The following is a 26,085-nucleotide window of genomic DNA, read 5'->3' as shown; positions in this document are numbered from 1 at the left end:
TGCAAATTAACTCCGTGTTCCTATTAATTTGCATACATCTTAAATTGCTGATATGAGCATGTTCTCATTAAGGATTTATTCAACCAAAAGTGCTGAAAATGATCCTTTCCAAACCGGCAGGCCCATATCATTTAACCAGGATAAACCAGCAAATAGATAAAAGAACGAACAAGTCCCAAAGCGTTTCAGTCAATTAGGTACTTCTGAAGTGTAAGCACTGTTGTAATATCGGGAAACACAGCAACCAAATTGCAAACAAGGTGCTGCACGCAGCAGGAGATAAATAAACCGATAATTTGTTTCAACACCATGGGACCTGTAGCGTCCACCCGAGAAGGCAACACCTCCGACAGTGCGACACACTTAGTACCACAATTAACTGTCAGCCTAGCTTACGTGCTCAAGCCCTGAAGTGGGGCTTAAACTCCCCACGTTCTGACCTGGCAATGAGAATACCACAGTGCCGGTGAGGTGCCACGCTCATCTGACTCAGGTGGTTGGTTCAACTGCAGATACGACTAACTCACCTGGGTTTTTGAGGGGCAGATTGCCAGGACGCTCAAGCTGCGTGCATTGGTTCAAGCCTAGTTTGAACACTGCTGCTGCGTCTTTCTGCAGAACAGTTGAGCATACCCCTATTAGAAATATTCCACATTGAGAAAAGTGCAAAGTATCGTGTGCAAATGCATCAATCTTTGTTACAATGAAATATCTACCTGCTTGCAATGAAAGTCCATGTCTTAATCATCTATTATTTAGCCCATCTTAACAGGTGCAGAATAAACTCAATAAATTAAAAGTGATTCCTTCAGTCAGCATGTGCTCCATCTCTGCCGACACACTGACTGAATCTCTTAATAAGACCCTTTTTAAAGCGGTCATTTCGATTTGACGGTGGTGAACTGTCCATCTCGGGGGTGCAATGAAAGCCCTTTGATGAAGTACGCAGTCAGTTCCAGGTTAGAATCTTGATGAGAAATTGACTACATATTTCATCAAAAGGTTGCAATCCCAAGACTGACTGTTTACTGTAATTGAACTTGAAGCTTTCACCATTCCATCAACTTGTCAGAAAGCAAGGCTCAATCAGCCAAGCTTGTGATATGCTGAAATTTTGTTCTGGAGAACATTTAATGACAAAAAGGAGGTGGTGGTGGGGGGTGGGGGGGGGGCACTATAGCTGCAAAATAAATTGGATTTGCAAACACTTGCTGTGCTGGAGAGCCAGAGCCATGCGCTGGATTGGTTCATTATGATGATAAAATATAACGGCATAATTTCGATATATTGCAAATCAAGTGAGATACTGTGCAGGCCATAGATCTGTGGGCAATCGTCTGCAAACATGGTCAATGGTATAATCAGCTCTCCGTGTACAAAATTCATAGGATTAATTACAGAAAGCTGAATCTTCTGATGTTGCACTTAAAATATTTCAAACATTTTGTGTGCATTGTAGTTTTCTGAAATTACAATTGGATTACCAAAAGTTTTAATAAGCTGCAAAATTGCATACATCCCCCTACAATTCAATCCACCCGACAGCAATGTCACCTACACTGGTCACATCAACAACTGCGCCTTCTATCACTCATCCGTCTGCAGCAGAGAATGTGATAACACTTGCCCCAGGATACATATAAATCTGTCTCTGTTGAGGGTGACGTCTAAGACAGCAGAAAGTTCCTAAGGCATTCAATATGTACGCTTGACTGCTCTAGCTAGCTTTTCCTGACGTGATCGGAACAGAGAGTCAAAACAAAAAGCAGCATTTCAGAGTGTAAACTTGTAACAAAGCAGACTACAGCTGTATAAGCAAAGTTTCTGTGATTCAATAGAAAGTTAGGAGTGTACAGATACAAAATTCATAAGGACCAGATGCTTTAATTCCTCTGAAAATTAATGTGGCCTTAAAAGTCACATTTCAGAATAAAATCTATATTGCAGTTTAGTTATTGTTGTGTAGCCAATTGGTCTATTTTACTTCAGTAACCTGCAATTGTGAATTCTAAAAACCCTGCCAAATGGTAAATTGCCTTTGGAACTCAGTAATAGCTGATCTACATAATTTTTCTAAAACTACTTGCAAAGAATAGGAACTTTGAGTCAATGTTTATCAAATACTTAATGTTTGTACACTACACACGTGCATAAGGTTTTACAGTCATTCAGTGGTTTCATCTGGTTAATTTATCATTTCTCAAGTGACCACAACTGGTCACATGATGTTTGATCAGTTTTGCAGAGTATCAATTAAATTGCATGAACCTCCTCATGCTGCAGCTAATCACAACGACAAACACTCGATCCCGTCAGAAAATAAATGTTGGTTTCAGTTGATTTTTAGCATCAACATCTGACATATGTGGAGGACTGTTAAATAGCTCTGTTTCAAATTCTAAAGAAACAGTGCTTTGTCATGGAAACCTATGGGAATACAGAAATTCAAACCAGGACATCAGTTCTTCTTGGAAATGATCCAGCTTAACTCTATTACCTGGTTTGTCTGACTGACAGACTTGCAGTCCAAGAATGTCACATCAAAGTGGTCAGACACACAGCTAGGCGAATATTTTAATTTGCTATTTTTCTCTACTTCAGTTTCTCCTTTTGCCGTTCTGTAAGATGTGACTGGTATTGGGGTACAGTTCTACTTGGGGTTACAGCTATGCAGTTCCTCATTTTTCTGCATGTGTAGTCGTACAGTGAGTGCAGGTGGATTTGCCTATGGGGAGTGGGGAGGAGGAACGAGGTAAATCGAAACAGAGTCTGCTGCCCACATGCTTGCACACAAGCACAATTGCAGGTACCAGCTGTGGCTCAGTGGGTAGCACACTCACCTGAGTCAGAAGGTTGTGGGTTCGAGTCCCACTCCAGGGACTTGAGCACAGAAATCTAGGCTGACACGCCAGTGCAGTGCTGAGGGAGCGCTGCACTGACAGAGGTGCCGTCTTTCGGATGAGATGTTAAACCGAGGACCTGTCTGCTCTTCAAGTGGACGTAAAAGATCCCATGGCATGGTTTCGAAGAAGAGCAGGGAAGTTATCTCCGGTGTCCTGGTCAATATTTATTCCTCAATCAACATAACAAAAAACAGATTATCTGGTCATCGTCACATTGCTGTTTGTGGGAGCTTGCTGTGTGCAAATTGGCTGCCGCGTTTCCCACATTACAACAGTGACTACACTCCAAAAGTACTTTGTTGGCTGTAAAGCGCTTTGAGACGCCCGGTGAAGGGCGCTATATAAATGCAAGTCTTTCTTTCAACCTCCACAAGGATCTCTGACTGAGGTTCTCTCCTCTAACCCAGTAACAGCGAAGTAGGCTGCAGAATCCAGCACTACCCAACTGGGAATGGGCAATGCCCCGCAGAGCAAAAGCAGAGACACGCTTTATCAGTAGGCCACTTCGTGTTGGCCAAGCAGTCATCTTGATTGGAGTGGGGTAGGAGTGGGAGGACAGATGAAGCTGCATTCTCTTCAATCAAGTGTGAATGTCACATAGGATGTCCTAATTATTCAGTTGGTGACGGGAAAGAAAATTTCACAACATCCACTGAAACATGGACACAGCTCTCAGGACTTTTAAGAGTTGTCCGAGTGGGGTTGATTTCCAGATGAAGACAAACAATTAGAGATATCCTAACCTGTTACATGAGTACTGGAGTGGAACAAAACCTCTGAAAAAATATCAGTTTAAGAAAGATTTATTCTGTCATCTTACCCTGTAATAATCCTGGCTTAATATCAGTGTTGTGAAACACGGCCCTCTTTACTAAAAAAAAAATTACTAGCGATCTTCAGTGGTGTTGCTCACTAATTAAGACAGGACTGTTCTCAATAGAGTAGCTGCTGTTTCTTCATTTGTGCAACGTGCCTTCAGCTTCCTCTTCTGCACTGGCTCAAGGAATAGAATCATAGAAATTTATAGCACGGAGGGAGGCCATTTCGGCCCAGTGTCTGCGCCGGCCGACCAAGAGCTATCCAGCTTAATCCTACTTTCCAGGAAATTAGGGATGTGTGCAATAAAGAAACAGCAATTATCATGGGCAACTTTAATCTACATATAGATTGGGCTAACCTAGCTGGTAGCAATGCGGTGGAGGAGGATTTCCTGGAGTGTATTAGGAATGGTTTTCTAGACCACTATGTCGAGGAACCAACTAGAGAGCTGGCCATCCTCGACTGGATGTTGTGCAATGAGGACTAATTAGCAATCTTGTTGTGCGAAGCCCCCTGAGGAAGAGTGACCATAATATGGTAGAATTCTTTATTAAGATGGAGAGTGACACAGTTAATTCAGAGACTAGGGTCCTGAACTTAAGGAAAGGTAACTTCGATGGTATGAGACGTGAATTGTCTGGGATGGACTGGTAAATGATATTTAAAAGGTTGACAGTGGATAGGCAATGGCAGACATTTATAGATTACATGGATGAACTTCAACAATTGTGCATCCTTGTCTGGAGTAAAAATAAAATGGGGAAGGTGGCTCAACCGTGGCTAACAAGGGAAATTAGGGAGTGTGTTAAATCCAAGGAAGAAGCATATAAATTGGCCAGAAAAAGCAGCAAACCTGAGGACTGGGAGAAATTTAGAATTCAGCAGAGGAGGACAAAGGGTTTAATTAGGAGGGGGGAAATAAGAGTATAAGAGAAAGCTTGCAGGGAACATAAAAACTGACTGCAAAAGCTTCTATAGATCTGTGAAGAGAAAAAGATTAGTGAAGACCAATGTAGGTCCCTTGCAGTCAGAATCAGGTGAATTTAGAATGGGGAACAAAGAAATGGCAGACCAATTGAACAAATACTTTGGATCTGTCTTCACTAAGGAAGACACAAATAATCTTCCAGAAATACTAGGGTTTCGAGGGTTTAGCGAAAAGGAGGAACTGAAGGAAATCCTTATTAGTCAGGAAATTGTGTTCGGGAAATTGATGGGATTGAAGACAGATAAATCCCCAGGGCCTGATGTACTCTGGGATGCAGCCTAAGGAAGTGGCCCTAAAAATAGTGGATGCATTGGTGATCATCGTCCAACATTCTATTGACTCTGGATCAGTTCCTATGGAGTGGGGAGCAGCTAATGTAACACCACTCTTTAAAAAAGGAGGGAAGAGAGAAAACAGGGAATTAGAGACCGGTTAGCCTGGCATCGGTGGTGGGGAAAATGTTGGAATCAATTATTAAAGATGAAATAGCACCGCATTTGGAAAGCAGTGACAGGATCGGTCCAAGTCAGCATGGATTTATGAAAGGGAAATCATGCTTGACAAATCTAGAATTTTTTGTGGATGTAACTAGTAGAGTGGACAAGGGAGAACCAGTGGATGTGGTGTATTTGGACTTTCCAAATGCTTTTGACAAGGTCCCACCCAAGAGATTGGTGTGAAAAATTAAAGCACATGGTATTGGGGGTAATGTACTGACGTGGATAGAGAACTGGTTGGCAGACAGAAAGCAGAGAGTCGGAGTAAATGAGTTCTTTTCAGAATGGCAGGCAGTGACCAGTGGGATGCCGCAGGGTTCAGTGATGGGACCCCAGCTATTTACAATATACATCAACGATTTAGATGAAGGAATTGAATGTAATATCTTCAAGTTTGCAGATGACACTAAGTTGGGTGGCGATGTGAGCTGTGAGGAGGACGCTAAGAGGCTGCAGGGTGACTTGGACAGGTTAGGTGAGTGGGCAAATGCATGGCAGATGCAGTATAATGTGGATAAATGTGAGGTTATCCACTTTGGTGGCAAAAACAGGAAGACAGAATATTATCTGAATGGTGACAGATTAGGAAAAGTGGAGGTGCAACGAGACCTGGGTGTCATGAAGTTTGGCATGCAGGTACAGCAGGCAGTGAAGGCGGCAAATGGCATGTTGGCCTTCATAGCGAGAAGATTTGCGTATAGGAGCAGGGAGGTCTTACTGCAGTTGTACAGAGCCTTGATGAGGCCACACCTGGAATATTGTGTTCAGTTTTGTTCTCCTAATCTGAGGAAGGACGTTCTTGCTATTGAAGGAGTACAGCGAAGGTTCACCAGATTGATTCCCGGAATCGCAGGACTGACATATGAGGAGAGACTGGATCAACTGGGCTTGTATTCACTGGAGTTTAGAAGAATGAGGGGATCTCATCGAAACACATAAACTTCTGACGGGATTGGACAGGTTAGAGGCAGGAAGAATGTTCCGGTTGCTGGGGAGTTCCAGAACCAGGGGTCACAGTCTAAGAATAAGGGGTAAGCCATTTAGGACCGAGATGAGGAGAAACTTCTTCACTCAGAGAGTGGTTAACCTGTGTGTGGAATTCTCTACCGCAGAGAGTTGTTGAGGTCAGTTCGTTAGATATATTCAAAAGGGAGTTAGATATGGTCCTGACGGCCAAAGGCATCAAGGGGTATGGAGAGAAAGCAGGAAAGGGTTACTGAGGTTGAATGATTAGCCATGATCTTATTGAATGGCGGTGCAGGCTCAAAGGGCCGAATGGCCTGCTCCTGCACCTAATTTCTATGTTTCTATGTTCTTGGTCTATAGTGCACCTATAGTACTCCTTCAAGCGCACATCCAATTATTTTTTAAATGTGGTCAGGGTTTCTGCCTCTGTCACCCTTTCAGGCAGAGTTCCATACCCCCACCACACTCTGAAAAAATTTCCCCTCGAATCCCCTCCAAACCTCCTTCCAAATACTTTAAATTTATGCCCCCAATTGTTGACCTCTCTGCTCAGGGAAATAGGTCCTTACCATCCACTCTATCTCGGCCCCTCACAATTTTACACACTCAATAAGGTCTCCCCTCAGTTCCAAAGAAAACAAACCTAGCCTTGTCCAATCTTTCCTCATAGCTAAAATTCTCCAGTCCAAGCAACATCCTCGTAAATCTCTTCTGTGCCCTCCCGAGTGCAATCACATCTTTCCTGTATGGACCTGCCCTCCCAATTCCGGACACATTCACAATTCGCATGCAGTTCAAGCAGAGCAGTCAACCAAATCCTGCATCTCCAATGAAAACAGTGACAACTTTATTGAGGTTGTCACGTCCTCCCCTCAGTTGTCCCTGGTCCGAGCTCTGCCCAAATATACTGCCACACACCTCCCAGACCCAAATTCTCCCCTCAACAGGGTTTCATTCTTCATCATCACACGAATGGTCCCATAAAGCACCTTCTCCCTCCGTTCTTCTCCACCCAACCCCCAGGAATGCTCCCAAATTCGAACGCTAAGGAGTCCAGATTTTGCAGTCATAAAAGCACAACCCTTTCCAATTCCACGCCAAGTTGGTTCAAAACGCAAAATGAATTGGCAGCATTATCACACTGGTCTTTTGGATGAGCTGCAGTTAAACAAGGTAAAACAACTTATTTTAAAAGGAATACTACTTTCTAGTCTGCTAAAAATACTACACAATATACCCACCATCACTAGGTTCTGAGGGACCTTCACAAATCTAAATGCATAGAAAAATGACAAAGGTCACACGACATCATAATTCATGTATACACTGAAAGCTAAACTGACAGTTTTAGTGCTTCAGGAGTATGTTGACTAAACTGCTGTCCTGGCAGTACATGAAGAATGAATGGTAACTTCAGCAAGGTACAAGGTGGTTTCTGGTGCTGGAAGCACCATAACCCAAGCACCTTCAGGAGAAAAGGATAGACTTTTTTTTTGGGGTGGGGGGGTGGGGAGAGAAGAGTATGAAATTAGGCAATGTATAAACAGAGCCTCAAGAAAGCTCCAATCTGTACCTTTGCTTGGACAATCAAAATTATGTTGAAGTGTGCCTCTGGGCTTACACAAATCAGAATGGGACCACAGGAGACTGACTGCGGCTTCAGTGGATAGCCAATGACTGCATCTGAATGTGACCTTGCAGGTTCTGACAGGTCAAGCTTTCATTGCACAAGACAGTGTAAATGCCAGCTAGAGCAGTGGATATTAACCCTTCATTCATAAGAACATAGGAAATAGGAGCAGGAGTAGGCCATACGGCCCCTTGAGCCTGCTCTGCCTTTTAATACGATCATGGCTGATGCAATCATGGACTCAGGTCCACTTCCCTGCCCGCTCCCCATAACCCCTTATTCCCTTATCGGTTAAGAAACTGTCTATCTGTGTCTTAAATTTATTCAATGTTATTGGAAGAAAATCCACATCATCGACCCAGAGAGCTGGAAATTATCAGTATTGCCCAGTACAGTTACCGTAGTGAAATGAATACAGCATTTATTAATGTTCTCCGATTCTTCCTGTCAACTCACAGAAGCATCAAAAGCGTAATTTCAATACCCCAGCAACTTTGTTTGAACATTTATATCTCTAATGTTACATGAATTCCAGTTTGCAAAGCAAGGTAGCTTAGGTTGCAGTCTAAATGCAATCTAAATATTTTTTCAGGATAGGGATTTACTGACATAAAAGCCGCTGCTTTTAGACATCTTTTTCCAACGTGTTGAGGCTCTTGCGTCAGTCACAAAGCTGGTAGGGTAACTTTTGAAGGATGTATGCAAGATTTTCTAAGCTTCAGGGATCACCTGAAGAAGTTGCAGACGATCACAACATTAATCTCAAAGAGACAACCAGAAATTCCCTACAGCCTTCTTGTACATGGGTAATTTCAACAGTGAAATTAGAATTTATTCAGAAAGGCAGTTTTCCACTTCCCTTATTTCCTCGCAATCTCCTAAATCATGGCAAAAAAATGTGCAGCGGAGGTGAGGAAGCTTTACCCAGTGTCTTCACCAATACCTCTGGGAAATGGCAGAAGTATGACCCTCCCGTGGCTAACAGCTTGCTTTAGGTGTCAGTCTTGGCTCAGTGGTAGCAATCTCACCCAAGTCAGAAGGTTACATTACATAATAGGAACAGGAGTAGGCCCTTTGAGCCTGCTCTGCCATTAAAAAAGATCATGGCTGATCTGATCTTGGCCTCAACTTACTTCCCTGCCCTCTCCCCATAACCCTTGCCTCCCCTTATCCTTCAAAAATCTATCCATCTCCACCTTAAATTTATTCAATGACCCAGCTTGTGGGTTCAAGCAGGGGAGTTGCTCAGGCGAACATTTATCCCTCCATTCATGCCACCAACGTCACTAAGACAGATGATCTGTTCAATTATCTCAAGATCTGTGCAAAAAAACTGTCGCGTTTCCTTACATTACAATCGTGAGTACATTTCAAAAATACTTCATTAGGTTTGAAATGCTTTGGCATGTCCTGAGGTCATGAAAGACATTATAGTAATGGCGCTTTCAAATAGCAACATACTAAAGGACTAGAAACATAGTGGACTGAGGCATAACAGAAATAAACTCATCTATCATTGCATAATGCCACCCTACAAGCCAGTATTGATAACTTGTCATACGTTTTGGTACTATTGCACTATTTCAAAGAAGAGCAGGGGAGTTATCCCGTGTCCTGGCCAATATTTATCCCTCAATCAACATCACTAAAACAGATTATCTGCACATTATCACATTGCTGTTTGTGGGAGCTTGCTGTACGCAAGTTGGCTGCTATGTTTCCCATATTACAACAGTGACTAAACATAAGAACATAAGAAATAGGAGCAAGAGTAGACCATATGGCCCCTCGAGCCTGCTCCGCCATTCGATAAGATCATGGCTGATCTGATCATGGACTCAGCTCCACTTCCCTGCCCTCTCCCCATAACCTTTCACTCCCTTGTCGCTCAAAAATCTGTATCTCCAACATAAATATATTAATGACCCAGCCTCCACAGCTCTCTGGGGCACAGACTACACACCAAAAGCAGTTCATTAGCACTCAGGTGCTCGTGAAAGGCGCTATATAAATGTAAGTCTTTCTTTTACTGAAAGTCCCCAAGAAAGCATCAAACCACAGATAGCATCACAAATTTCACAAACTTTGAAATGAGATTCAAGAAACTAATTACATTAAAGCTTCAATGCAATTTTATATTTCAAAAGAAATCCAGGCTCACAATGGCTGGAAGAACGTTTTTACATATTAATCATTTATAGTGTTTTATGTTTCATTACAAGGTCAGCATTTATTACCCATCCCTAATTGCCCTTGAGGAGGTGGTGGTGAGCCGCCGCTTTCAACCACTGCAGTCTGTGTGGTGAAGGTACTCCCACAGTGTTGTTAGGGAGGGAGTTCCAGGATTTTGAAAAAGTGCCGATATACTTCCAAGTCAGGATGGTGTGTGACTTGGAGGGGAATTTGGAGGTGGTGGTGTTCCCATGCGCCTGCTGCCCTGGTCCTTCTAGGTGGTAAAGGTCGTGGGTTTGGGAGGTGCTGCCCAAGAAGCCTTGGCGAGTTGCTGCAGTGCATCTTATATGTGGTGCACACTGCAGCCACAGTGTGCCGTTGGTGGAGGGGGTGAATGTTTAAGTGGTGGATAGGGTGCCAATCAAGCGGGCTGCTTTGTTCTTCACTGTCATGGCAACCTAGATAAAAATCCAAGGTGGGAACAGATGCTCGTTGCATCCTCCACTGACACCACTGAGAACCCTTATGAGCCAAGCAAAGACATAAGGCCATAATTGGGAGCACCCATTAATTATCATAGAATGTTACAGCACAGAAACAGGTCATTTAGCCTGCGTCAGTGTTTTTCTCCTTCAGCCAGCTGGTCTATTTGCACGCTCTCGCTTATTCTCAAAACGTGGACCCTGCTTCAGCTTCAGTTGTGGCAGTGAATTCCAAATTCTAAACACCTTCTGTTAAAAATAAAAATTCTAACTTTTCATTTAATGAACTATGTGATTGGTTTAAGTTTGTACCATTTTGTTACCGTCTTTCTGACCGATTATAACCAATGTTCCTGCTAAGCTCCATGGTCACGCAGTCTCTGAAAAGTCCCGTGCAGGCCACTCACCTGCTTTTACACTGTAAATATGGCGCATGCACAGAAATTTAAATGGGCCGCGCGCTGGGGGAGGCAGGCGGTGCAGGAGGCAGCGCAGCTTATCATAAACCTTCATATTATTGAAGGCCTCCATCAGATAAGCCATTAATTCTCTTCAGTCTGGTGAAAGGAAAAATCCTCATGTTTGGTTGCATTTTAATGCATCTGCACAGTACCTTTGGCATTGCTTTTATATACTTCTTATAATGGAATGCCTAAAACAGCACACAATACTCCAACCGCAGCCTAAATAAGGACTTGTTCAAGTTCAAAATCAAAGATTCCATTTGCCTTTTTCATGCCTATGTCCACCTGTGTTGTCATCTGCAATAATCTCGGGATCTGAACATCAAGGCTCTTCTACTCCATTTAAAATTTAGTTAACAGCTGTTTCGCTTTCCTCATTCCCAATCCAAAAGGTACAATCATATTGAATGGCTTCAGCAATCATCTACCCCTCCCATAAGCCTATTTCGTCCCGCAGTCTTTCACAATTCTCGTCACAATTTACTGTATCCCCTCTGCCCCCAATATTTATCACAAACTATTGTTCCTTCAATTCCGAAGATCTGATTATTTATGTACAAGGAAATATAAGGCTGGCCCCAACAAGCATCTTTTTAGATCACCAATCCCCTAACTTCCCTGTCCGAGAAACTTGCTTTTACACATAGCCCGTTTGTTTTTTTACCATCTAACCAATGGCTCTCTATCCAAGAGGCCAAATATTCACCTCAGCCCAGTCTTCAACAGCAGCTAGCATTTGCATCACATCTTTAATGTAGAAAACACCTCAAGGTGTTCCAAAAGGTCCCACGGCACTTCAAGTATTGGGTAGTGTGCGTTAGAGCCCCTCTTTTCTGATGATGCTAACTCATGTAGCCACGCAGTAACTCATCTATTCTTCATACGCGAGCCTCGAGTGCCCATTGGCTATTGAAATCAGAGCCAGCTCAGCCCGATCCTGTTCTCAGCCACCGTCCACAAATTCACACTTCTCAGTGGTGGGGAGAGGAAGGGTCACCGGCAGGAGAGATGGAGCAAAAACTCGGGCTGATTTTTCCCTCCCCAGGCCAACGATTCCAAGACTAACTGTACACTAGAGCTACTCAGTAGCTACATATTCCTTGGAAATTGTGAAAGCCGGCAAGGTTTTGCTTTGCCTGAACTCTTTCAACCTTATCAAGAAAAAATACAAGATTGCACCAAAACAAAGAGGCGTAGCTTACAGCAAACCCCATCAAGCAAGGAGTAAAACTAGTGTTAACATTTTTCTAAAAATAATAAATCTGACAGGTTAACACATGGGACTCAATTAAATGTCGACATCAACGATTTTTTCTGCTGAACAGTTTAAGACATCCATTGTGCATTACAAAAATGTGCAACAACAACAAAAATACAGATGCGACCACGAACAGGGCTGAGACATGTTTCAGAAACCACCTCAATTTGTCTCGTGGAAGTATTTATTTGGTGGAAGTTTTTGATGACTGACATAAAGAAAGCAAATGGTGGAATTTTTGGACTACCCTCTTTTATATGGAGAGTAAAATCTGTGGTAAACAACCACCATGTAAAGGATCCGGAGAATCTTATCCCATCGAGCAATCAAAATTCTCCGTGGGGATCAGGCTGGACGACAGTGACGATCTACCTGGTGATACCCTAAGCAGTTACCACTTCTGTCCCCATGGTATTTCTCCACCCATATTGATCAGTTGAGTGATTATACAACTGATTGAGACATAGGGACAGGAATAGGCCATTCAGCCCCTCGAGCATGGTCCACCATTCAGTCAGATCATGGCTGATCTGTACCTCAACTCCATTTAACCGCCTTTGATCCATATCCCTCGATATCCTTATCTGATAAAAAGTTGGCACTCATTTTTGAACATTTCAGTTGACCCAACATTTACAGTTTTTTTTTATTGGGGGGGGGGGGTGAGGAAGGAAAGCATTTCAGATTTTTGCAACCCTTTGTATGAAAAAGTGCTTCCTGATTTTACTCCTAAATGAGCTAGCTCTAATTTTCCGTCAGAGGAAATAGTTTCTCTGCATCTACCCTTGAGTATTTTTATCATGTTAAACACCCCAATTCAATCACCCCTCAACCATTGACACTCAAGGGAATACTAGCCAAGTTTATGCAACTTGTCTTCATAATTTAACCCTTTAAGCCCCAGTATAATTCAGATGAATCTGCACAGCACCACCTCCAAGGCCAATATATCCTTATTTGTTTTTATGGTCTGCAGGGCTGTAGGAATACCCACCCTCCTGTATGACTCGGAGTCGTGGACCATATACAGTAGATACCTCAAATCACTGGAGAAATACCACCAACAATGTCTCCGCAAGATCTTGCAAATCCCCTGGGAGGTCAGATGCACCAACGTCCGCGTCCTCGACCAGGTCAACATCGAAGCACTGGCCACACTCGACCAGCTCTGTTGGGCGGGCCACATTGTCCGCATGCCCAACACAAGACTCCCAAAGCAAGCACGCTATTTGGAACTCCTATACGGCAAGCGAGCCCCAGGAGGACAGAGGAAACATTTCAAGGACACCCTCAAAGCCGCCTTGATAAAATGCAACATCCACACCGACATCTAGGAGTCCCTGGCCAAAGACTACCCTAAGTGGAGTAAAAACATCCGGGACGGCGCTGAGCACCTCGAGTCTCGTCGCCGAGAGCATGCAGAAAACAAGCCAAGGCAGCGGAAGGAGCGTGTGGAAAACCAGGCTCCCCAACCACCCTTTCCTTCAACCACTGTCTGTCCCACCTATGACAGAGACTGTAATTCCCGTATTGGACTGTTCAGTTACCTGAGAACTCACTGAGTGGCAGCAAGTCTTCCTCGATTTCGAGGGACTGCCGATGATGATGATTATTTGTTTTTCAAAATTGAACACAGTATTCCAGATGGGGTCTGACTAAAGCTCGGTACAACTGAAGCACTAGTTCCTCCCATTATATTGCAGCCCTCGAGATAAAGGCTAACATTCCATTTGCCCTTTTGATTACTTTCTGTACCCGTTTACTACGTTTTAGTGACTCGTGTGCATGGAAAAGCCAAATCTCTTTGATCCTCCACAATTTCTAGTTGTTTACCGTTCAGAAAATATTTGAATTTGGTGTCTTTCTTGGATCCTCACACCTTCCCAGAATGAACTCCACCCATCATAGTTTTGCCTACTCACTTCTTCTTCTTAGGCAGTACCCCGGAGTGGAGGATGACTTGCTTCCACACTAAAATGAGTTCTAAGGTGACTGATGAGACCAATGCGGGACCTACAGTCTCTGTCACAGGTGGAGCAGACGGTGGTTGGGAGGGACGGGTGGGTGGGGTGCTTGGGTTGTCGTACGCTCCTTCCGCTGTTTGTACTTGGCTTCCACGTGCTCCCGGCGAAGAGACTCGAGGTGTTCGGCGCCTTCTCAGATGCTTCTCCTCCACTTTGAGCGGTCTTGGGCCAGGGATTCCTGAGAGTCGGTGAGGATGTTGCACTTTTTCAAGGAGGCTTTGAGGGTGTCCTGGAAGTGTTTTCTCTACCCTCCTGGGGCTCGCCTGCCGTGACGTAGCTCGGAGTAGAGCGCTTGTTTCGGGAGTCTAGTATCGGGCATGTGGACAATGTGGCCTGTCGATCGGAGCTGATCGAGTGTGGTAAATGCCTCGATGCTGGGGATGTTGGCCTGAGAGAGAACGCTGACATTGGTGCCCCTATCCTGCCAATGAATTTGCAGCATTTTTCAGAGGCAACATTGGTCGTACTTCTCCAGTGCTTTGAGGTGCCTGCTGTAAGTAGTTCATGTCACTGAAGCATATAGGAGGGGGGATGTCACTACTGCTCTGTAGGCCATGAGCTTGGTGCCGGGTTTGAGATCCTGGTCTTCGAACACACTTTTCCTTGGGCGACAAGAGGTTGCACTGGCGCACTGAAGGCGTTGTTGGACTTCGTCATCGATGTCTGTCCATGCTGTCTGTCCTACTCACTTAATCTGTATGTCCCTTTGTAACTTCTGTTTCCATTTACACATATTGTGTCTCCTAACTTGGTGCACAGGAGTTAACAAGCGCCCAGTAATCACAAACGGAAAGTATACATTCACAAGAAGCTACTCCTTGGAATTCTTCACACAGCAGGTAATAGATACTGAAACACTTGCACAGAAAACAAATGCCACAAACAGGGGAACATGAATGAGTTAATTATTGAGAAAATACAAACAATGTGCAAAACAGAAAGTCAAGTTGAGTAAAATATCCCGTATGTGTTGGTAATGTTGCAACGGTTTCCCTGCCATCTGTATCCCTGTCCCCCACCCACCCCATATCCCATCCAAGCTGATCTTCTCCACGAGACTCACTTCACCATCACTCAATCCCATTCCCACTAATTTGCTGACCACCCAACTTCCCTTCCTGGCTTCCATGCAAGTTAAGGTAACTTATGGCCGTCATCACCCACTCTCCTCAAAAACAGACAAACACCCATGCTCATGGAAACTACCACCCCACCCTCCAACCTCCTTTCTCTTTCCAAGTTCCTTCAACGGGCTGCTGCCTCCCAGATCCATGCCCAGCTATCCCGCAACTCCCAGTTTGAATCCCTCCAATCAGGTTTACACCCCTACCACAGCGACGACAGAGCCCTAACCAAAGTCACGAGCAACACTGTGACTGTGGTCCATTATCCGCCCTCGCTCCTGCTGCAGCCTTAGACACTGTTACCAAAACTATCTTCCTCTAACGTCTCTCCTCCACTGTCCAGCTTAGTGGGACTGCCCTTGCTTGTTTCAGCTTGAACCTATCTATGCTTAGCCAGGGCAGCTTTGTCAATGGTACCATCAAACTTCAAGATTCCATCTTCGGTGCCCTTCTCTTCCGCATCTACATGCTGCTCCTTAGCAACATCATTAGCAGACACGGGCTCAGCTTCCACAAGTGCGCTGATGACACCCAGCTGAACCTTTCCGCTCCAGCTCTTGTTATAGCCCCGATCTGCGGTGGTGTTCTCTCGCAGGTCGGGATGGCCCACGATGAAAAAGAGCTGGAGCGCCGGGATCTGGAAAATCGTGGGACGCCCCGACCTGCGAGAGACCACCACCGCAGCTCGGGGCTATAACAAGAGCTGAAGCATGCCACTGCAGCTTCCAGCATGAGCTGCTCCAAGTGTGCGACGGCTTCGAGGTGACGTCATCAGGACCCAGGTCGTCATTTGGAGCATGGGCAGGAGCATCAGATGGGCCCTGGTAAAGCAGAGGGGCATGGAAAGTCGTGGTGGACTTACGACGAGTGATCGGGGCGGAGGAGTGATGGGGGATCATGGCTGAGATTTGGTGGGAGATCGTGGCGGAGGTGCAGCGAGAGTTTTTGTGGCGGAGGAGCGGTGAGGGATCGTGGCGGAAAATTTTTGTGGCGGAGGAGCGGCGAGAAAGCGTGGCGGAGGAGCGGCGAGAGAGCGTGGCGGAGGTGCAGTGAATGAGGGTACGAGGCCCAGAAGAGCCGAGGGCCCAGGGGCAGCATGGGCCAGCCCACACTGCGATATGTGCGTGCACTAGGTCTGTGCAGCAGAGCTGGTCTTCAGTCGTCCTGGTTAACCCGTGGCACTGGATAAAGGGCTAGCTCTGTTGAGCCCATGTGGTGGCTGATGTGCAACGGTCACCACACATTAAAAAAATCCACAGATATCTTCCACCCCCTCAATTGGAGTTCAGGACTGGAACATCGGGTCCTTCATTTGAAACATCTGTGAACTCTTGTGGATGCAAGGTCATCCTCGTTCGAGGGACTGCCGATGAAGAAAACGTTCCACAAGCTCGCTCGACACCTCCTTTAGCTTTTGCTCCAAGACTGCTTCTCTGACACGCAGTCTTGAAGGAGCTGCAATTTTGTTCAGCTAAACATCGGGTAGACCAAAGCCATTATATTTGGCCCTCATCACATACGCCAACCCGACTCCACCCTTCACTGACCAATGTCTTAGGCTGATCGCAACCATTGCATCCTATCTTATCCTGAGTTGAGCCTATGTCAAGCTGGTCTATTCCTGGCCATCATTTCTGTATATTTACACGTTGAGAACTGATTACTGGATGTCATGGTAACCAAAGGTAAGTTGGCCCATTTCCTCTCCTTTTCAGAGCCAAGATAGCAGGGAGAAATCAGAGAGAGATGGTGGATCCACAAACCTCTGTGCTCTCTTTCACTACGAGGAGAAAGTGCTCTGAATCCTAGGGAGGGAGGCCATAGAGATGGAATGTAGTACTTTTGAGTTTATGATGACATTCTGCATCTTTTCTGACATACCCCAACTTAAATGGCACTGAACTAGATCATGAAAACCCTTCGATCATTCCTTTCACTTAAAGTAACTCCACTTTTCAGGAAACCATTTTATGCTAACTTCCTTTTCTTCTCTTCCAGGGGGAGGAGCCTAGCCCTAACGAGTCAGTAGAGCCAATACTTTACAGCACCATCGCCTACTCTATCACATGCAGATGGGGATGGAGGCAGGCAATGCTATGATAAGTTAGTCAAATAGAGTACAACTCAAACACTGGGCACAAGTAGACATCTTGTAAGTGGAACAAAAGCAACTAAATAAACACCAGCTAAACAAGTAGAGATTTATCCACAGTTCCCTTACTTTAACACAACAGGTAAACAAAGCAACTACTGGTTACCTTGATGCTTCCTCCAATGAGATCAGGCGGCTCCTCTTCTGTCTCCAAGGCAACATTGATGGTGGCAAAAGGGCGACTGGCCATCTGCTGCATCTCTCGTAGAAGTTGCTAGGAGACACAAGTAGACACAGAAGGTTTACTGAGGGTAAACAGCAAAGCCTGCATCACTATTCTTAACTATGCAACATACTTCAACAACCATCACTCTGGCTTCCCAATGACATTACAGCTCGTTTAGCACAGCAGGTATATTATCAGCTACCATTAAGGCCCTGCTCTACACACCCAAATCCATATTCCTTTGTAGCTGCTGTGATTTCTTTGTAGCAGAGGGGGAGTAGACAGAGAGAGGTGCAGCAGCGACTGCTCACTCGGTCATACATATATATAAAAATTTGTTTTACATGTATTTTATTTTTCAAGAAAAAAAGGGCTATTCCTGACCAATGTTCCCTGTAAGCTGCCCTTTAAATCTCTGCGCACGCGCGGTATTTACAATATAAAAGCCGGTGAACGGCTTGCGTGGAATCTTTCAGATTACTGTGCGGCCGTGTGCACACCTTAGCGGGAACCTTGTTCCTAACACAACTTTCAAACATTTAAGGGTACTTCACGTATGGAAAAAGTGACTGATCCGAATTGCAGTAACAGACCAGACTTTGCCGTAGCAGGGCGTCTGATGTTACGATTTGCTCCTGCACCCTTCAGCTCAAAACATTTTTTGCCTACTAAGTTGCCGAAAGCGCGAGCTGATAACGTCGCAGCGAGGGAAACAGGGCATCCGAGTGAATAGGGCAACCAACATAAGAACATAAGAATTAGGAACAGGAGTAGGCCATCTAGCCCCTCGAGCCTGCTCAGCCATTCAATAAGATCATGGCTGATCTGGCCGTGGACTCAGCTCCACTTACCTGCCCTCTCCCCGTAACCCTTAATTCCCTTATTGGTTAAAAATCTATCTATCTGTGATAAATAACACGGTATCTCCTCAACCAATCAGATTAAAGGATTGAGAAACAACGGAAGGGTGGAGAAGGAAGTGTAAATTAGAGGGGTGAATTCAATGTCAAATCAGGTACAGAGAGAAAAAAAATTGGATTGAGAGGGGGAAAAAACTGAAAAGTAAAGTAGCATTTTAAAAATACAATTAATAAGGGGATGGCACAATAGTAATAGTTAATTTTCAGTGCCAGAGAGTAATTAACAATTATCATTTCATTAAAAGGATACTTGGACATGAAGTGACCAGACTTAACTTTCTGTGGTAAGTTTAGTTCATATCTACCGCACAAATCCAGCAACTTCACGCCATTCAAAGAGTGTTAATGGTGAGTGTGTTTGAAATAGTGTTTTCTTGAAGGTAACGGTGGAGTGGCACAACTCATGCAGCAACTTTTGAATTGTTGCATTTAACCATGCATCTGCCCCTCACATGAAACATTTATGCATAAATAACAGTGAGCGCCATTAGCCTCATCGCTATTTTGACGGCAAAATCTGGCCCAATGTTGCTTCATTCAAAAATTCAGAAAAAAATAAGAGTGGGAGAAAATTCAGAATCCATTGTATATTTTACACAAGGTAGTGAAATCTGAATAAGTGGATAGCTCGCTCAGAGAAATGGTGGGCTAAATGTCCTCCTTGTGTGTTGTAAAATTCTACGCTTTATGTAGACTTAAAAGGTCAAGTAGGCTTCATCCAAAGATATAAAGGCTTGCACAAATCCAAAAGTGTAGACTTCAAGAAGATCCAAAGTTGGATAAGTCCTGCGAAACTAATCGGACAAATTTTCAAGCTGTCAACTACATATACTGCTTCAGTGCGTGCACTGTCATCCCTGTGTATAGGCTGCACCCAAGCGAGAACCCTCACACAGCAGGAAAAATGGTTCACACATGGGTTAAACTACCATTTGAAATTGGCCTATGCATGAGTCAAATGCTAATTGGAGTGGACGGAGAGAGAGAGAAGTAGAGCAAATGCTGCTCCATCAAGATTAGCACAAAAAAAAAATTCCTTTGACTAAAAATTGAGAGTCTTGAGTGCCTCCTGGAATTAAAAAGGCAGAAATCAAGAACAGGAGCCCTGGGATGATTTTTTTCTCTCTCTCCACAAGGACATCGTGCCCTGACGGAGACTGAATAAATCAGTAGACAGCAGGGATCATACCTGAAAGCTGTCTGGCCTGTATGTCTCAGCACCATCCACAGGAGGCCCTATCCACTGAGCTGCCACCATAATGTGGCGCCGACATTTTAAATCCAAGTTAAAGGCATCAAATAATCAAAGCCACAGATAACGTGAAATCCTGTTACTTGGATTTTTAAGGTAAATTTGTTCCAAATTTCATTTGACTTTTTAAACTTTTCTTTTAAAAGATTCTTTATACCACATCACTGACATGCAACCAGGAAACCAGTGAAATAATGCTTTTCACATGGTCTATTTAGCATAGATGTATTTTCCAAATCCAGCTTTAAATGTTGCTTTTTTTTGTTGAAATCCAATCCATTCATTTCTTAGGTTTTAATTAACTGAAATAACTCTGATTTAACTCTTGCCACTTAAGTAAAATTGCAGTGTGCTTGATTTTGTACAACTGGGTTTCAAACAGCAACATTCACACTCCATTGGAACCTCGATTATTGACAAGAATTTGAGGCAGCCAGTATATCAGTGGGGAGAACTTGCCCTAGCAAGTCAGGAGGTGTAAGCTTTGGGCCTGGGAGAAACGATCAAGTCTAACCCACCCTGTTGTTTTCTGCATTTCATAAAACTGTTGGTTATTACTGCTCGAGCAACCAGCTCCCCAGGGTACGCACAGCACTGTTGTTGTGATGAGAAAAAAAACCTGATTAATGTAAAAAAAACAACCCAAAAAAATCAAGGCCGCCAACATTAAAAAGAGCTCCATAATAATTATAGGGAGCTGTCAAGCTTCAGCTGGAAAAGGTTGCAAGCAACTTCCCAGGCAAATCAGAAGCTGAGACATTGAGAGTAGGAGGTCACGGAGGGGGGGGGAGAAAGAAGTGCATGAACAGAGATTTCACAACCCCTCTTAAAATGCCAAGATCTATGGATAACTACGAAAGTATCATTTTACCAGTTGACCCAGACTGCACTGAGCAGAAACCTACAAAAGGAACACCTTGGATAATTTTATTCTATCTCCTGCATGGTAGTTTTGTGGTTCTATGTATGGAGGCCAGTGAAAGTGCTTAGCCAGAGACAGGGGTATATGATCAAGCCGGTCAAATGGAGTCACACTAACTACAAAATTGGCCAGAGTTCATCTGCCCATTAATTAGATTTTCTGAGATTACATTTCCTGCACTGCGAGAGAAATTTCAATGCAGAAGGTTATTCAGTTGCTCTCTGATAACCTACTGTGATATATATTTCCAGAGAATGTCACTTAAGACATGCATCACTGGCTCCAGTAACATAATGCTGCCTCACCTTTTCAGATTTACTGCAGTGCTTCTCCTGTACTCTGTGCACCGATTGCGTAACGGTTTAAAATATCAACTATTATACATATTAGAGTGGAGCTTAGAATAATGTGCTCTGGCTGCTCGCTTGACGTTCAAATGGCTCACTTTGCTCACAGTTCAAACAGTTCTAAGCAGTGCTTATTTATAAAAAATATATATATATATATATATATATATATAAAAAACAGACAAAAGAAAAGTGCCAGTAATTCACTTTTGAAGAGTGAATATGATTTTGCCACTTGCGCCATCATATTTTATCTTAACAGCTGGCTTTCTGGTTATGATGCTGTCAGGAAGAAGCACTTAAGGATCGCTTTAGGGAATAATTACACTAAAGACTGAAGCAATCTGCTCATCATACTCACTTTGTCGTCATCTCAAAAAAACACAACACACAGTGGGTACAGCCCACAGACTCAAAGCACTTGAGAGAGAGAGAGAGAGAGAGAGAGAGAGAGAGACGGATGGACATGTGACAAACCACCAAGGGGCTTTTGTCTGAAAGGTCAAAACGTCACACTCAATAATTCAGCTGCCGCTCACGTTACATTGCGAAAGGCACGGTGGCCCATCAATATCCGTTACTTATCAACATCTTGAAATACCCATGTGAATGCATCAGTTCAAGCGTGTGCAGCACAGGGCTGGTATATGCCAGGGCTCGTGAACTCTCAAATGGTTGAAAGGAACGGAGGAAAAACGAAATATTAACCCTTTGCATGGCAACAAACAGCAACAAAATATTGCCAGGTCCCAATTAAATTGCAGCAAGCCATGTTTATGACGTACTTACTGTACATCTGTGTAGAATATTGATTGCAATATCATCTTTCGTTGAAAAAAATGTTGGTGCACAAAAGACACTTTCACGCTTAACTGCAAACTGTTCCCATCTAAGGAAACTTAGCTCCATGCTCTGTTATTCTCTGTGCACCTTTCCTAACCATGTGAATTCTATAATTTAGGGTCTCCTGTAATGGTTCACTACGGGGATGGAGCAAGGAAACAAGTACTGCCGGAGTAGAACTGCAAGTAATAAATGATTGTAGTGGTGAAAATGAACAGGATAATATATTAACTTCAGACTACATAAAATCATACTTAACTGCTTTTTTTGGGGGGGCGGGCGAGGGCAGGAATATGGAATGGGAAACAAAGGAAAATCAGGTAGAACAATTAAGTTACTACCACATCGAGGATGTGAACAGTATCGTCCTGGGGGCCAAAATTTATGCCCGCCAGAAAGATGGCGCACATTCAGTTTTTAAAAAGTTTTTACCGTCGGGTCCTATGAGGCGTGTGTTATACATGTAGACTATAGATATACTCTGTGTAGTCACTGTATCGTTGCATAAGATAGTGACTTGTTTACCTGATGTACTATCAATAAGGTTTATACTGTGTATATACACATGCTGGTACTACTAGAGGGTGCAACTGGTGGAGATCGGGGTTTCCTGCCCTGGTGGCAGGGGCTGTATAAAAGGGGAGCCACCATGCGGCTGCCTCACTCTGGAGTTTGGAATAAAGGACCAAGGTCACTACAATTTGAGTACAACACATTGCCTTGTGGAGTCATTCATAGGTACAGTACAGACATAATAGCGGGCTCTCGATCGACTTTCATTGTTTGTCCTTTTTTTCGGAGCAGGCCGGAAGCCAGTCATAATGGGGACGGAAGTGTGGCGGCAAGTGCTGGTGAGGGGCAGAACGGTTTCTATGCTGCTGTCTCTCAGCGTCATTCCTGCTTTAAAGGAGAGATAATCGGCGAATATTTACTTTCCCGGCCAGGGAGGGTTTCGGCCGGGCCAGCGGCCTGTCACCCAAGGGGGGGGGGGGTAACCAGTCTGCCGAACCAAGGGGCACAATAGACCGGCTGACATGAAGGTTGGCCGGCAAAAAAAAATGGCGGCCGCAGCAGTGGGCCCTTGCCTTTAATGGCCGCCACACCACCATAACTCGCGGTAAGAATAGAAGGTACACTGACAGAGAAAGCTGTCGGGGGCACCACTCAGCGGGGATTCGATTATGGACGGAGGTAGGGGTCTCGGTGGTGTGCACACTGATGACGTACTTACAGCCGCTCAACAGAGGCAGGGTGGAAGTGAGGACCGCCAGAAAAAAAACCCTGCTTAAATTGGCTTGCGGCAGCCAATCGAGCAGAAATCGGCGGCGCATATGAACATCACCTGCAAGCTCCCCTCCAAGTTACACACCATCCCGACTTGCAAATATAATCGCTGTTCCTTCATTGCCGCTGGGTCAAAATCCTGGAAATTCCTCCCCAACAGCGCAACGGGAGTACCTTCACCTCACAAACTGCAGCGGTTCAAGGCAACGGCTGACCACCACCATCTCAAGGGTAATTTGGGATGAGCAATAAATGTCGGCCTTGCCAGCAATGCCAACATCCCATGAATGAATAAGAAAAAAATAATGTATAATGCAAGACTTGTCCACTGGATAAGTACATATTACATTCGGTTGAACTACCCTCCCTGTATTTTGATAACTATCACACTGGAATATAACAAAGTGGGCCAATATGCAGTTCAAGCAATGTGGCTGCTCACTTTGTTGCTCACATAATGACCTTTGGTTTTAACCTGAAATTAAACGGAAATAACTAGTTCAATGAATATTTAATTGCCCTTAACTTTTATGGGGGAGGGGGTTAACAGGCACAAGCAGATGTACTGAGACGAAAATACTACAATCATGTAATAGAGCGGGAGCTGACCCAAGCAGATGTTAAGACTTCATGGGAAAAAGGGTGTTCCCATCTCCTTTTGCACCTTATCCCAGCCCTGGCAAATACCAAAAATTAAACAGGACATGTTTTGTTTGCCTGTGTTGTGAGATTTACAGAAACTCTCACCCTACACTGTGAGCCTTCCTTCTAGACAGCCACGGCTGACATAAACACCAGCCATCTGTCAGTTAAACACCAGCATGTCCAGACGGCCAACTTTCTTTAACAACTTGCTAAGCTGCTGCCAGTTTATGGTTGCTAGGAAACTTAACTTTTCTGGAGCGGAAAAAAAACACTGAAAAAGACCCACATTTGGTTAAATGCTAAAAGAAAAAAAAAATGAATTGCACACGAAGACAGACAGACAAGTGAAAAATATATTTTTTCCCCCAAGGATGTTTGTGTGTGAAAGATAACCTTGGGGTTGGCAGGGACAGGGTGGAGGGTGATTCGTGTGCATTTACATTGCAGTGGGGATTTAGGGAAAGTACTGCGGGGTACTGCTTAACCTCGTTCCCGAGAGATTTCAGCTCTCTTGTTTGAGCAATAAACCGGAGGAAGACTGAGGACATGTCAATAGCAATTATACATCAATCCAGTCATTGAACCCTCGATACCCCACATTGTAACTATTGTGGAACATTATAAAATAGAGTTAATATGTAGTTTGTGCCATGTGGCTGGTTGACTTGCTTCCTTTTGGTAGGCAGCCTTCAGTTCCAATATATTCCTCTCACTATTCCTTAAAAAACCCTCACATTTTCCTTTTACCCCAGTCCATGGAACCACACAAAAGGAGACCATTCAGGCCATTGTGTCTGTGCCGGCTCTTTACTAGAACAATAAAGAAAACATACTTACATTTATATAGCTCCTTTCATGACCAACGGGCGTCTCAGAGAGCTTTACAGGCAATTCAGTACTTTTGGACTGTAGTCACTGTTGTAATGTGGGAAAGCCACAACTAATCCCATTACCTCACACTCTCCCCATCAACTTGAACCTTTCTCTGCTTCAAATATTTATCCACTATTTCCCTTAAAAAAATTCTATCCGTAAAGAAATCATAAAATCATAGAAATTTACAGCACGGAAGGAGGCCAATTCGGCCCACCGTATTCCGCAACGGCCGGCCAAGAGCTATCCATCCTAATTCCACTTTCCAGCTCTTGGTCCGTAGCTCTGTAGGTTATGGCACTTTGAGCTCACTAGAGGTTTCTGGCGTACTTACCAGAGGTGCGGCAGTTTTCCACGCATGGAAGTGTGCCAAAATTCTTCAGGCCGATTTTGGACACTGTCCCGGGTCTTCTAACTGCTGCCGTGGCGTGGCAACTGGGTCTATGGGCGGAGCCAGGGTCCTGCGCTGGAAAGTGTCGGGACGCTGGACATGCGCAGTAGGATCGGGATTGCCGTGATCACGCATGCGCAGTAGAATTGGGTCAGTGGGTGAGTGAGAGAGTTGCAGTTTCAACTGACCGCGCATGCGCAGTAGAATCGGGCTGCTGTTAGTGGAGAAGTTAGGAAAATCAATAAGCACAACAATCGCTGCCCAGCCCCCTCCCCTCCCCCAGATAGAATCAAAAAGCAACATTGCAGCTTATTGTTTCAGATCCAGCGGGTCTTCTGTTTTGTATCAGAGAATTGAGTCGAACCCCCTTCAGCCTCCCGATACTTTGTCGCATTTCTGCCCAGCCCAGCCCAGCCCAGCCCAGCCTCTCCCCCGCCAGCCCCCCCTTCAGCCTCCCGATGCGTCTTTGCCGGCCGCCCCTTTCCCAGGCCGAATGGCTTCCCGTACATGCCGGCCCGCTGCCATCCCTGGCCGAGTTCAATTCAAGGTAGGATTTACTACTATTATTTATTTGTTATTCCATTGTTTACCAGAGTTCTTTATTTTTATTGCATTATTTCAACTTTTATTTGCAATGTTTGGTGCTTGGGTACAGGTCCTTACTTACATACCTGCGCCAATTTCTTAACTGCCCGCAAGGTTTTTCAGAGCTGGCCACATACGCTGACCTAAGTGGATTTGGAGTAACTTTTAGCTGGCCAGAACTGCCTAAATAGCCAAAACTGGCTTAAGTGGCTGGAAACGCCCCCTTTTGAAAAAAAAAACTTGAACTAATAAAATCGTATCCGAGTTACTCTGGAGCAAGTTGATTTAAAAAAACGCCATTTTCCCCACTTACCCCAGAAAAACCAACTTATTCCAAAAAAATTGGAACAAGTCATGGCCGAAACTGGGCCCTTTAAA

The 26,085-nt window shown here is 44.4% G+C and overlaps 1 protein-coding gene across 4 annotated transcripts in view; it reads right to left on the bottom strand.

The window, feature by feature from the left end:
- atrn (attractin) overlaps positions 1-26,085 on the bottom strand; it is a 418,894-nt gene that overhangs the window by 27,405 nt on the left and 365,404 nt on the right. For all 4 annotated transcript variants that reach the window (XM_070866810.1, XM_070866809.1, XM_070866811.1 and 1 more), the window contains exon 27: positions 17,586-17,693. In XM_070866810.1, the coding sequence (XP_070722911.1) occupies positions 17,586-17,693 (108 nt within the window). The remainder of the gene's footprint in view (positions 1-17,585; positions 17,694-26,085) is intronic.

Source organism: Pristiophorus japonicus, chromosome 2 (assembly GCF_044704955.1).
Source record: "Pristiophorus japonicus isolate sPriJap1 chromosome 2, sPriJap1.hap1, whole genome shotgun sequence".
NCBI classification, from domain to species: Eukaryota; Metazoa; Chordata; class Chondrichthyes; family Pristiophoridae; genus Pristiophorus; species Pristiophorus japonicus.
This window is presented reverse-complemented; position numbering and strand designations above follow the sequence as displayed.